The 14,218-nt window shown below is 55.0% G+C and overlaps 1 protein-coding gene across 1 annotated transcript; it reads right to left on the reverse strand.

Moving 5' to 3' along the window:
• Window positions 1-8,045: 8,045 nt before the first annotated feature.
• LOC118679463 (uncharacterized membrane protein YFL067W-like) lies at window positions 8,046-12,431 on the reverse strand. Its single transcript, XM_036356242.1, has 2 exons — window positions 12,307-12,431; window positions 8,046-8,436 (listed from the first exon to the last, which is right to left on the reverse strand). The coding sequence occupies exons 1-2, from the start codon at window positions 12,429-12,431 to the stop codon at window positions 8,046-8,048; spliced, it is 516 nt and encodes a 171-aa protein (XP_036212135.1).
• Between the last annotated feature and the right edge of the window lie 1,787 nt (window positions 12,432-14,218).

Genomic DNA, 14,218 nt, shown 5'->3' on the forward strand with positions numbered 1-14,218 from the left:
TCTGAGAGAGAAACATCGATTGGCTGCCTCCCTCACGCACCCTGATCGGGGATCAAGCCCACAACCCAGTTATGTGTCCTGATTGGGAATAGAACCAGTGACCTTTCGGTACATGGGATGATGCTTCAACAAACTGTGCCCCACCAGCCAGGGGAGGGCAGGAGGGTGTTGAGATGCAGCAAAGAGGTTGGGGGAGATAGTCCATCTGTTTGCCAATTACCTTTTCCCAAAAGAAAAGTGGCCTGTATCCTCAGGACAGGAGGCAGTCCTTACCTGGAGCCAGATGCCCTCAGAAGGCAGGCCCCCACCCCCTGGGAAATCAAGATGGGGTGCTGCTCCCCCTTCCTCCCATGTTACATTTCAAAGAGATGGCTCCAGGCCCTTAAGACAGTCCTGGCTTAGAAACCAGCAACAGGCTTTGAAAAGATTTACATCTCAATTTACATCTCAACGGACAGAGGAAGAACTGACAAGTTTCTAAGTAGATACTCTGTGAAAGGAAAGTCGGGGGAAGAAGCAGGAAGGGTTCTGTCCAAAGCTGCCCGTCTGGTCACCTCCGACCCCTCTCGCAGGCTTTCCCAGACCAGACCAGACGGACTTGCCGCAGCCCCCACCCCGGAACGCGTGGCCGAGCCTGCGAGGGAGAGCGGGTCGCATACGCCCAAATGTGTGCCGTCTCCGCACGTCTCCGCGGGGCGTCCTTCACTTGCTCCTCTCACCTTTGCCAGCACAGCTCCTGACCAAAAGGGTGGGGAGTCCACCGTTTTCTTCCCGGGTCTCTCCTCGCCGCCTCTCTCCGGGCCTGGCGCTGTCGCAGGGAGAGGGAGAGGGAGAGGGAGAGGCTGGGACCCAGGTGTCAGGGCTCGGGCAGGTGCCGAGGAGACGGGGCCCTTCCCTCCGGCTCCTCCCACTGCTGTGTCCACCCACATGCTCTCTCTGCTCTGAATTTACACTGTTTCCTCACTTCTCATCGTCCCGTAAATACTCCCCTGCTTTTGTGCAGGGTATGCCCCGCCCCAGCGACGATGCTCTGCCCCACCTCCTTCACCTGACCTTCCAGCACCCCAAGTCCCGCCGGACCGGAACCGGACCGGAACCCTGCCCACATGCACCCACTCGCACTCAGCTCCTGTTGTGCTCGCCTCCACACCCACACACACTGCACATGCAGCACACGCTCGCACATGCCACACACACACATCTGCCCAGGCCCATACACACCCACACACACTGCACATGCTTGCACATGCCACACACACGCACACACATCTGCCCAGGCCCATACACACCCACACACACTGCACATGCAGCACACGCTCGCACATGCCACACACACACATCTGCCCAGGCCCATACACACCCACACACACTGCACACACTCGCACATGCCACACACCTGCGACAGCGCCATGTGTGGTGTGCCGAGTAGTCCGGCCCCGACCAGAGAGCACCCCCTGGCTTGCCCAGTGCAGATCTGCCCCTCCTCTTGCTGCCAGACTCCAGGCCTTGCAGCAGCAGGAAGAAGGAAGGGTCCTTGTAGTGCCAGACACTTGACAGGGCTCCAGGGCAGCTCAGGAGGGTCCTCGGACCACGTCAGAGAGATCAGACACTCATGACAGTCTGAGCACATTGTGGTCAAGGAGGGAGTAAGTCAGGAGGCAGCAGACCAAAGAGTGAGTGAATGTGTGTGTGTGTGTGTGTGTGTACACGCACGCATGTGCACACTTAGGCATGGATTATGGGTGCACATGTACGTGTGTGTGTGTGAGGAATTGTCAGGAGTGTGTTATGTGCACAGCTATGCATGCATGCACATGGGAGGAATGTGCGTGCGTGTGGGTGGGCTTGGGTGTGGGTGCATACATCTGTGTCATGGCCATGGGTGCATGTGTGTGTGCATGAAAGGCCAGGAAGGCAAAACAGGTGAGCCTCCGGGAGCACTTATTTTGGCCAGAAAACAATTGTCTGCAAGCAGTTTGGCCCACGGGGAATTGGTCAACACGGCAAGACACGGGCGGTGGGGGCTGGCCCTCGGGGTGGGAATGGCTGGGGGGTGGGGGGTCAATGGGGAGAAAGGAGACATACGTAAAACTTAAGACAATTGTAAAGAAGTTAATAACCCAGCCTCTGCTTTGTTGTTGTTGTCCTCACCCGAGGATATTTTTCCATTTATTTTCAGAGAGTGGAAGGGAGGGAGGGGGAGAGAGAGAGAAACATTGATGTGAGAGAGACACATCAACTGGTTGCCTCCCACACATGCTCCAACCAGGGGCAGAGAACAACCCTGCAACCCAGGTATGTGCCTTGATCGGGAATCAACCCCAGGACCCTTCAGTGTGTGGACCAACGCTCCAGCCACTGGGCCACAGAGACAGGGCCCACTCTGGTTTTCCGAGTGTCTTGGCTGGGATGAAAACTTGCATGCTGGTAGTTAAGTCAGGAAGTGGTCGGGCGCAGGAGTGAAGGACCAGGAGAAGGAAGAACAGCCCACACCAGGGGGTGTTACCATGTTGACCAGCGCCGCCGGGGCTGGTGCTCCATCCTGCTGGAACTTTCTGGGGAGAAACTCAAACGAGCCAGAGCCTGTACCGGCACTTCCCATTGGCTAACGGCACCTCCGGAGTCCCAGATTCCCTCTCCCCTCTGCACAGACATGAGTGCTTCGTGCATGAAACTGTGAGAGGGTCCCCAGGGCAGGAAGGCAGGGCACAGGGGACCCTTCACCTGCCATTCGCCATCGCTGTACCCGGCCTCAGAGGCCAGGCCTGGCGTGAGGTGTGTGCTCGGGGGTCTCTGCGGTATGATACCCCTCAGTCCTGCACGGGGCCAGGGCAGGTGAGACAGGGCTGCAGGGGTCGAAGCAGGCAGGAGGCTGCAGAGATGAGGCAGGGCCAGGAGCTGGTGCAACGAAAACCTGAGGGAGACACAGAGCGGGTGCTGGTCTTCTCCGGCACTTCCAGTGCCTCCTTGGGGTGGGGGTGGCATGTCCCCAACCTCCAGAGCAAGGGCCTTGCCCGGGGCTGTGTTCAAGGCAGTCTGTCGGTTAAACGCACTTTAGGAAAATAGAGATTAAGTTCTGGAAGACGGTGCAGTGTAGGGGAGAAGACACACGCTTAGCACACACCCCATGAGGTAAGGTCTTTGTGTCAGTGAATACACCCCGGCCTAGGAGCCCTGTTTGCCAAAGAAGCCGTATTAAACATGAGGACCTGTTACACCATCCATACGAGGGGTCATGAGGCTGTGCAGGTCCGGTGACCAGTGGCCTCCTAGTGGTTATTGGAGACAGGAAATGGCTATAATAAGCATTTTTTTCTGTTAATTCTCCTCCATGAAATAATTGATAACATGTCAAGTTTTTCCTTTCAGACATTCATCCTATCCGTGTTCTTAATAGAAAGATATTCTCAGCCTGCTCAACTGTGGCTCGCAGCAAAGCAATTATTTATTTTAAAATTTGCATTTAAGCCAAGCGGCATTGGAATTCATCAAGGCACCATCTCTGATATTACAAAACTGAGGGCAACACTATCTCAGCCCAGATCTGCGGAGCGATGCCTCACACGGATGACAGCCAACTTTACTGCACTGGCCACTGAGATACGATCGCTGACAACATTAACCAAAGACACACTCCGCGTGTGGCCTTGTCACCAGCGAAGTCGGCCTCGGGCCACAGGGAGCCGTCTGGGCACGTGTCTGTCTTGTTAGGTCACGGGGTTGGGGATTCTAAATAAAGCAGCAACGTGCACTTCCGACAGCACGGCTTACAACACGCCGCGCCAGCCTCGCAGAGGTCAGCGGGGAGGCCCTCGCTCTCCTTCAGCAAAGCCACTGCTTCCAGAACCGGCCAGAGTCCAAGAGCTCTCTGTAGCCCAGGGCGCACTCCCTGGGTGACCTTTAGTTAGCGGTAAAACGGAAGCCGACAAGCCAGAGAGGACGCAATGTCGCTGCGGGGCTGGGATCGGCACGCGGAGCCTGCAGAGCTGCCAATCGCCTTTATTGTTCAGTCGCTTCTATTTCAGCCGCAGCGCCTGCTGGGAGGCAGTTTGGAAATAACTTGGCCGGTGCGTTACTTTGTCAGGTTCTGCCCCGGCCGCCCTGCTTTGGCGCAGGCGCTCATTACTGCCCATTACTGGCCATTACTGCCCTGCACTTGGTCCCCAGCCCGCACTCCCCTCCAGCAGGCGGGGCTAGCCTGGGAGAGCGAGGTGGAGGGATTTCATTAAGACCACTGCCGTGTGCCCTGGCCGGTTTGGCTCAGTGGATAGAGCGTCAGCCTGCGGACTGCAGGGTCCCAGGTTCAATTCCAGTCAAGGGCACATGCCCAGGTTGCCAGCTTGATCCCCAGTAGGGGGCATGCAGGAGGCAGCTGATCAATGATTCTCTCTCATCTTTGATGTTTCTATCTCCTTCTCCCTCTCCCTTCCTCTCTGAAATCAATAAAAATATTTTTTTAAAAGACCACTGCTGCTGTTTTCCCTGGTAGCCAGGGCTACAATGAGGCAGCCCCAGCAGGACAGGCCCTGCGGTCAGCCTTGATCCAGGTCTGTGCCACCTGGGACGCACCACGGAGTTCTGGCTCCTGCGAGGTCCCTTTGGCTCCATTTCCACTTGAACTCCGGGACCCAGAAGGCAGCCGAGCAGTCCTCAGTGTAGGAAGGAGGAATGGCCCTGGGGCGAGGTGCCTGACCCCACCCGGGGCTCCTGTTCCCAGAGCGGTAGCCGGGCATTCAGGCAGCCACTTCTCGGCCTCTCAGCAGAACCTGTGTCCACCAGCCTTAGTCTGGGCTGCAAAATGCTAACATTGATGTTAGAATTAAACTAGAGGCCTGGTGTACGAAATAGTGCAGGAAGGGCGGGGTCCCTCAGCCGGGCCTGCACCCTCTCACAATCCGGAACCACTGGTTCCTAACCGCTGGCCTGCCTGCCTGCCTGCCTGATGTCCCTAACCACTCTGCCTGCCTGCCTGATTGCCCCTAACCACTCTGCCTGCCTGCCTGATTGCCCCTAACCACTCTGCCTGCCTACCTGATTGCCCCTAACCACTCTGCCTGCCTACCTGATTGCCCCTAACCACTCTGCCTGCCTACCTGATCGCCCCTAACCACTCTGTTTGCCTGCCTGATCACCTGAACCACTCTGCCTGCCTGATCACCCCTAACCGCCTCTGCCTCGGCCCCTGCCGCCGCAGCTTCGTCCAGAAGGACGTCCGGAAGGTTGTTTGGCTGTCCAGGCTAATTAGCACATTACGCTTTTATTATTATAGACATAAAACAGCGCTGAGTTTTCTGAAAGTCGTAAGGAGGGTATAAATAAATGTAAAGTAAATAAGTTTGCTAAGAAAAGTGCAAGCTTGCAGGAGGCATGGGTAACCTAATGTCGGAACAAACAGTCTCTGCGCGCACAGAAGGACCGGTTAATACAGCACAGGCCGAAGGCACACAGTCACCATTGGCGCCCCGTCGCTCACTAACAGAGCCTTGCATGTGCATGAACAGACGGCCGCTCGCTAAGCTCACAGCGCTCTGTGCAGACTCAGAGATGATGCCACTGTGTGTATGGATCTAGAACTCGGCACACAGTCCTCTGGCTCCACCCCATTGGCCTGAATAGAGTCTCAACTCTATGTACACACACCTCTGTCCACGCGACCATGCCCCGAAGGAGCTCACAACCTAGCTCAGACATGCACGCACTCCGGGAAAGTCAGAAACAGTAGCAAAGTCTGTTACTGGCTCAAGAAGCCAAAGCTAGCCCTGGTCGGGTGACTCAGCTGGTTGGGGTGTCATCCCGTAAACCAAAAGACGGTGGGTTCAATTCCAGGTCAAGGCACACACCCAGGTTACAGGTTCTATGCCCGGTCTGGTTGGAGCATGTACAAGAGGCAACTGAGGAAGCCATAAAAATTCTAGAAAAATCCAAAGGCAACAAAATCTCAGACATATGCCGAAGCAATTTCTTCGCCGATACAGCTCCTAGGGCATTGGAAACTAAAGAGAAAATGAACAAATGGAACTACATCAAAATAAAAAGCTTCTGCACAGCAAAAGAAACCATCAACAAAACAACAAGAAAGCCCACTGCATGGAAAAACATATTTGCCAATGTTATATCTGCTAAGGGCCTAATCTCCAAAATTTATAGGGAACTCATACAACTTAACAAAAGGAAGATAAACAATCCAATCAAAAAATGGGCAAAGGATCTAAATAGACACCTTTCAAAAGAGGACATTCAGAAAGCCAAGAGACATATGAAAACATGCTCAAAGTCACTAATCATCTGAGAGATGCAAATCAAAACAACAATGAGGTACCATCTCACACCTGTCAGACTGGCTATCATCAACAAATCAACAAACGACAAGTGCTGGAGAGGATGTGGAGAAAAAGGAACACTCATGCACTGCTGGTGGGAATGCAGACTGGTGCAGCCACTATGGAAGACAGTATGGAGTTTCCTCAAAAAACTGAAAATGGAACTCCCATTTGACCCTGTGATCCCACTTCTAGGAATATATCCCAAGAAACCAGAAACACCAATCAGAAAGGATATATGCACCCATATGTTCACAGCAGCACAATTCACCATAGCTAAGATCTGAAAACAGCCTAAGTGCCCATCAGTAGATGAATGGATTAGAAAACTGTGGTACATCTACACGATGGAATACTATGCTGCTGTAAAAAAGAAGGAACTCTTACCATTTGCAACAGCATGGATGGAACTGGAGAGCATTATGCTAAGTGAAATAAGCCAGTCAATGAAGGAAAAATACCACATGATCTCACTCATTCATGGAAAATAAAGACCATTATAAACTTATGAACAAAAATAGATACAGAGGCAGAGCTGCCTCATACAGATTGTCAAACTGCAGCGGGAAGGCCGGGGAGGGTTGGGGGGCAGGAGGGAGGGGGTAAGAGATCAACCGAAGGACTTATATGCATGCATATAAGCATAACCAATGGACATAAGACACTGGGGGGTAGGGGAGGCCAGGGGATTGTCAAGGGCGGGGGAAAAAAGGAGACATATGTAATACCCTTTGTAATACTTTAAGCAATAAAACTAAAAAAATAAATAAATAAATGAATAAAGAGGCAACTGATTGATGTTTCTCTCCCTCTCTCTCTCTCTCTCTCTCTCTTCCTCATCTCTCTCTAAATCAATAAACATATCCTCAGATGAGGATTAAAGAAGGAGGAGGAGGAGGAGGAAGAGGAGGAAGATGGGAGGAGGACAAGGAGGCAAAGCTATCACAGAGCTACATGTGTCTGTGGGTCATGTGGGGCCGCAGAGCAAGTGCCCTTGTTTCCAGAGGCGGGACGGTCACTCGGTTGGCACGGTCACTCGGTTGGCACGGTCACTCGGCCGCAGAAGGAGGAAGCCTTTACTCGGATGAAACCTTGAGAAAAATGGGAGGAGTTAAAGGGAGCAGCTGGGATGAGCCGTCAGACAGGGTGAAGACTAAACAGCATCCTTGGACCAGTCGGGTGTCAGGGTGTCCATGTGTGAGACCCACACCCAAAAAGTTTTTGAGGTGCCTTTTAACAAAAGACATAAACACAATGAAAAGCATTAAAATCAGGGTACACACACACAACCCCCCACACACATATCTGCAACGCCAGAGGGAGATGTGTATTGTGTGTGGGAGTTTGTATATGTGTATGTGGTCTGTATGTGACATGATATATGTGTATGAGATGCTGTGTGTGTGAGTGTGTGACATGGCTTATGTGTGTAGGTGGTGTGTGAATGTGTGTGTATGTATGTGGTGTGTATGTGTGACATGGTGTGTATGTAGATGGTGTGTGTGTATAGGTAGTGTGTGTGTGTGTATGACATGATGTATGTGTATATAGGTGTGTGTGAGAGATGGTGTGTGTGTGATTTACTGTAGGCTTACTGACTGATGACCTTGAGCTGGGAGGTGAAGGGTGCAGAGCTGGAAGCTAGGGGCTGCAGGGGAGGAGCTGGAGGGAGCAGCTGGCATGGACACCTGTGGAGGGAGGGACATGGCAAGGGCAAAGGCGTGGTCATTGGAGCATCTTCAGGCTCCACAAAGCCTCTAAGGTCCGCACAGGAGCCTGGAGTACAGTGTCCGCAGAGGTGCCCACAGAGGTGCCTTCAGGGATGCCTGCAGGGGTGCCCACAGAGGTGCCTGCAGGGGTGCCCACAGAGGTGCCTGCAGGGGTGCCCACAGAGGTGCCTGCAGGGGTGCCCACAGAGGTACCCACAGGGGTGCCCACAGAGGTGCCCGCAGGGGTGCCCACAGAGGTGCCCGCAGGGATGCCCGCAGGGGTGCCCACAGAGGTGCCTGCAGGGGTGCCCACAGAGGTGCCTGCAGGGGTGCCCACAGAGGTGCCTGCAGGGGTGCCTGCAGGGTGCATATAGCCAGGCCTCTGTGTCCCTGCATCACTGCAGGGGCTGCCAAGAAAAGGAGTGAGTCTGCAGTTGAGACAAGTGCTGACAGCCCTCCTGGCATCTGGGGCAGCAGGCCCTCGTGCAGGGAATCGGGTGGCCACTCCACAACCCGTAAAATAGACAAGACACACACCACCACCCCCTGTAATGAGACTCTCACAGGAAGTTCCCAGCATGTCCGATGTCACTGACCTTTAACCTACAAAAGGCACTCAAATGCTGATCAAGGTCACACAGCCTCATGGTGGGGGGTGGATTTTCTTTTCTTTCTTTTTTTAATTGATTTGAGAGAGAAAGAGACACTGACCTGCTGGTCCACTTATTGATACATTCATTGGCTGATTCTTACATGGCCCTGGCCGGGGTCAAACCCTCAGCCGTGGAGTATCAGGCGATGCCCACCATCTGAGCCGCCGGTCGGGCTACCCTGAGTTCTGAATGTCAAATCCACCGCACGTCCCTGGGGTAAATCCCTGACCACGAAGAACTCCGAGTGTAGATACATTTTTAATTCAGATTGCTGACTCTTGTTAGATTATGTGCATCCAGGTTCATGACGGCTAGTGGTCGGTGCCTCCTGTGTTGTCTGTCTCGGCTGTGGGTGCCACGCAGAGCTGAAGTGGTGCTGTGTCTTCCTTAGATGTGGGCAGAATTCACCAATAAGGCGACACAGCTTTCTTCACGTGAAGGTTTGTAATTACAAATGCAATTTGTTTTTAATCGATGCAGGGACATTCACTGCCTCCTCCTCCCTGAGTGTGTTCTGATAGTCTTGCCAGGAATTTGCCCGTTTTATCAAAGTTGAGGCATTCAGGACATAAGCTGTTCCTAATGTCCTCAGACCCTCTGGATGCTGCTGACCCCGCCGGGAGTCCTCGCTCAGCCCCGTGCTGTAGTCAGGCCTCGTCTTTATTTCCCAACCAGCGCTGCTAAGGAGACTTGCCAAGGGGGCTGATCCCTGAGAACTGACTTCCCCATCATTGATTTCCTCTATTGTTTATCTGCCTTCTGCTCATTAATTTCTATATTATTGTCCCCTTTCTCCTGCTTCATTTGTGTTTCGTTTGCTTTTCGTTGTTGCTGTGGTTGTTCATCCTCACCTGCAGATATATTCCCATTGACTTTTAGAGACAGTGGGAGGGAGAGAGGGAGGAGAGAGAGACACATCGATTGGTTGCCTCCCGCACACACCCCCACTGGGGCCTGATCGAACCTGCAACCCAGGTACAAGACCTTGGCAGGAATCGGACCCACGACCCCTCAGTGCACCGGCCGAGGCTCCCACCGCATGGGCCAGGGCTCTCTTCTCTCACTGGCTCGTGTGCGCGGAAAAGCCTGATGGGACGTGATCGCCGTGTTACACTGGGAGCGTCCGTTTGCCGCGCATCCCTGCCTCGTTCACAGTCCTGCGGCAGAAAAAGCTATGGCCTCCCCAAGGGGACGTTCCCTCTCAGGCCCAGGCTAACACGCTCCGTGTCGATTACCACCATGCGTGCTCTACGGCATGCAGCCTGCGCCTCCTGCGCCTCCACTCCGAGGCGTGTCCTGGTGACCTGCCTGTCGCCTTCCACCCAGGACACCCAGGCTTCCCTTAAACGTTTGTTGTAGGCAACTGTACATGTGAGGATGTTTGTTACAGGAAATCATGCCCGTTCTCTCAGCATCATGAACATCTGCCACAAAAATAAAATTAGCTGACTGCCTTGTTATAATTAACCCAGGCCCTTCGACCTAACCAATGTTTTAAAGAAATCACCTCTGAACGCGCTGAATACATTCCCTTGCGAGCTTGCAAAATATCTCGGCGGACGGGTCCTGAGCTCTCTTCTTGCCGCCTGGACAGTGAAGTTAACATGGAGGCTGAAGCGTTCGTTTCTGAAAGCCACGGATCTCCTTCCTCTCAGCCCAGCCTAGCGAACAGGCACCGGGGAAAGCACCTTGGCCGAGGGCCGCGACCCCTGTGGTGGGAGCTGTAGGTGCCCCGGGAGCTGCAGGCACTCCGGGAGCTACAGGGCTTTAGGACACACCGGCCATGTCCGTGTTCTCTGGTCTCTGCCGGGCTCGCCGGGGCGCACAGTGGGGCTGGCCTCTCTCCCTCCGTGCTGCTTGCCTGGCAGCGTCAGAAAGTCTTCTGGTGCCAAAAACCCCGAGGTTTCCTCTTTGCCATTAAGGGTGGCGTCCCAGGGATACTGAGCCTGGAGACAGCAGGCAGGCCCTGCTCGTGGAGATGAGAGGTTAGCTGGACACGCAGGCAGACAGGGCAAGGTCCAGTGGGAAACAAAGCCAGGTGGCACACAGGCAGGGCAGACACGTCAGTTTGAAAAGCCTAATCACAGGACCCAACCAAGCAGAAATAATCAAATGTTTCTGGACTCAAAGCCAGAGGCATGGGAAACCAAGGGAGGGCCTGCAGCAACAAGGTGTAGGAATACATAGGAACAGGGAGAGTCCCGCACAGGAACAGGAAAGGACACATAGACACAGGGAGAGTCCCGCACAGGAACAGAGAAAGGACACATAGACACAGGGAGAGTCCCGCACAGGAACAGAGACAGGACACATAGACACAGGGAGAGTCCCGCACAGGAACAGAGAAAGGACACATAGACACAGGGAGAGTCCCGCACAGGAACAGAGAAAGGACACATAGACACAGGGAGAGTCCCGCACAGGAACAGAGACAGGACACATAGACACAGGGAGAGTCCCGCACAGGAACAGAGAAAGGACACATAGACACAGGGAGAGTCCCGCACAGGAACAGGGAAAGGACACATAGACACAGGGAGAGTCCCGCACAGGAACAGGGAAAGGACACATAGACACAGGGAGAGTCCCGCACAGGAACAGAGACAGGACACATAGACACAGGGAGAGTCCCGCACAGGAACAGGAAAGGACACATAGACACAGGGAGAGTCCCGCACAGGAACAGAGACAGGACACATAGACACAGGGAGAGTCCCGCACAGGAACAGGGAAAGGACACATAGACACAGGGAGAGTCCCGCACAGGAACAGAGAAAGGACACATAGACACAGGGAGAGTCCCGCACAGGAACAGGAAAGGACACATAGACACAGGGAGAGTCCCGCACAGGAACAGAGAAAGGACACATAGACACAGGGAGAGTCCCACACAGGAACAGAGACAGGACACATAGACACAGGGAGAGTCCCGCACAGGAACAGGGAAAGGACACATAGACACAGGGAGAGTCCCGCACAGGAACAGGAAAGGACACATAGACACAGGGAGAGTCCCGCACAGGAACAGGGACAGGACACATAGACACAGGGAGAGTCCCGCACAGGAACAGGGAAAGGACACATAGACACAGGGAGAGTCCCGCACAGGAACAGGAAAGGACACATAGACACAGGGAGAGTCCCGCACAGGAACAGAGAAAGGACACATAGACACAGGGAGAGTCCCGCACAGGAACAGAGACAGGACACATAGACACAGGGAGAGTCCCGCACAGGAACAGGAAAGGACACATAGACACAGGGAGAGTTCAGGTCCATTGCTGGGTAAGAACAATTGAGGAAATCGATCAGGTGATGACAGGGATAGATATAGAGCAGACTTGTAGCAAATATCTGTCCCTAGACCGCAAGGCCTCACAGGCCGCCCATTACAGGGCACCCTCCCCGTGTGGGGAGTCCGAACCTGCTTGTAGGAAACTTTCCACACTTTTGCTTAAATCTTCTGGCTCTCAGAGCTCATTCTTCAGCGTCGAGAGACACCACCCCAGGAAAAGCCCTCAGCTCACCGCTCAGGTTATCAGAGAGGCGAGGGGCGGCATGAGGAGAAGCCTGCACCCCCTCTCTGCTCTCTGGGCGCCTTTGAGCTTCGAGAAGTCCCAGTACCTCGCCTTTTGCAGCCCCTTCTCGACGATGTCACAGGATGTGGTCGTGATGTGTTGCTTGTCACGGTGGCCCTTCTCGCTTCTGTTCCTCCTGCCTTTCTCGCTGCCTTTTCCTTCATCCACCATCAAGACCCACCCTGTGCTCGCAGGGCCCCGAAGTCTCTCCAGAGAGCCCCCCAGCTGACGGGTGTTTCTCTCCGCGTCCCTGCAGAGGGAGCATCTCCATCCACCTGGAGTTACTGGGCACCCCGAGGAGGCAGGCGCTGTCCAGCAGGCAGCTCGCTGAATCTCAAACAACCTTATCCAGTAGGCCTGTCACCGTCTCCATTCCACAGTGAAGAACGCGAGGCACCGAGCAGGGGAGACCGCACCCGGCCCAGGCCACACTGACACATGCCCATGGCCACCTGGTGCCGGCTGTTAGCACACGCGATTGTTGAAAACACTGCATTGACTGACAGGAGACGACAGGGGCGTGTGATGCTGCCTCGCCGCCACTCGTTTTCCTGGGACACTGTCACACGTGGGTTCCAGAGGCGCATCCGTCCTGTGGAGCAAGAACGGCTGCCCGCATTTCAGGCCTGCTGACGGCCTGCAGGCCAGCAGCCGGGTCCCGGTGCCTCAGGCTTCCTGTTACAGCGACAGGCCGTAGCGACAGGGACTTCGTTGTAGCCACGCACATGCTGACAGCTCACAGCTACTGAAATAGAGTAGCAAGGCCCTTCAGCCAGGCTGCTGACAGAGGTCACTGCCCGTCTGTCGGGGCACCGGCCTCGTGTGGTTAGAGTCGCTCAGAGTGTCCGACTGGCTACCCTGCCTCGTGAGTCCTGAGAACAGGGGACAGGCAGGTGTGGAAGAAAAAGTGCTGGAGAGGAGGGGGCAGCATGGGGCCAGAGGCAGGATGTCAGAATTGCTAATGGCACGAGGTTCAACACACTGCCTGTTACTCAGAATGGGCCAGAACTCGAGTTTTGGGGAATGATCACTCCCTGAAAGCGATGGTGTCCATGAGCTCTATTCCAGCTGGAGGCCCACGCCTGATCCGAGCCAGGCCTCCCGGAACCACCAGCACCTGAAGGAGGCCAGGCCCGGAGGCCCAGGAACCACCCATGGCCACCCCGCTCTGCGGGCAGCAAGGCTGTGCCCAGTGCCCAGCACCCAGCACTGGGTCCTCGGGCAAGGGCAAGCTGGGGAAACCCTCCCCCTTTCTCTACCACATCACCACAGCCCCCAGCCTGTCCTTCCAAGCCCTTTACCATGCTGCCCACAAGTTCTCCAAGTTCCTTCCTCCCCCCCCGACCCTGGCCACAGAGGGTGAGCCTGGCTCTCCTAGGGCCTGCCCAGCCCCCACCAATCCTCAGGAGCACTCAGGGCTCTGCACCACCTGAGTACCCGCCCCCCCTCCCCTCCATCCCACACCCACCTCCACCAGCTGGAAAGCCTCACTCAGCTGCCTGGGACAGGTCCCCCAGCCCCTAGGAGACACCCACACCTTCTCCGTCCTCCCGTCCCCACTTTCAGGTGCAGCAGCACAGAAGCCCCGTTCCCTGCCCCCACCACCTCTGCTCCCGCCCGCCCCTGTCCCTTGCTCTGTCCCTCCCCCAGAGTAGAAGTGGAAAGTCACTGAGACTCTGGTGGCCCTTTTTAGGGACATCGAGGAGATGCCCCGTGGGAACCACCCCTAAGGTGACCACAGGAGAGGGACACAGGTGATCTTTCTTTCACTCCCGACACACTCCACGGTGAGACGGGAAAGAACTGGCTGGTGGGACCCTGTGCACCTGGAAGCTGTGCGTGCTCAGAACCTCACCAGGTTTCCAGTGGAAACTCCGGACGCACCAAATTCCCGAGAGCTGCCAGGCGTCTTGTCTGGGAGCTGAATGTGCAGGTCCGTCTGGTCAGAGACTCAGACG

The sequence above is a fragment of the Myotis myotis genome, unplaced genomic scaffold (assembly GCF_014108235.1).
Source record: "Myotis myotis isolate mMyoMyo1 unplaced genomic scaffold, mMyoMyo1.p scaffold_m19_p_25, whole genome shotgun sequence".
NCBI classification, from domain to species: domain Eukaryota; kingdom Metazoa; phylum Chordata; class Mammalia; order Chiroptera; family Vespertilionidae; genus Myotis; species Myotis myotis.

Bases quoted from the DNA above. Each gene is read 5' to 3' on its own strand.
- LOC118679463 (XM_036356242.1), bottom strand. From the start codon at position 12,431: ATGGTGGATGAAGGAAAAGGCAGCGAGAAAGGCAGGAGGAACAGAAGC. The intron at 8,437-12,306 runs GTACTGGGACTT...TTTTCTTGGCAG, and splicing joins AAGGGGCTGCAAAAGGCGAG to CCCCTGCAGTGATGCAGGGA.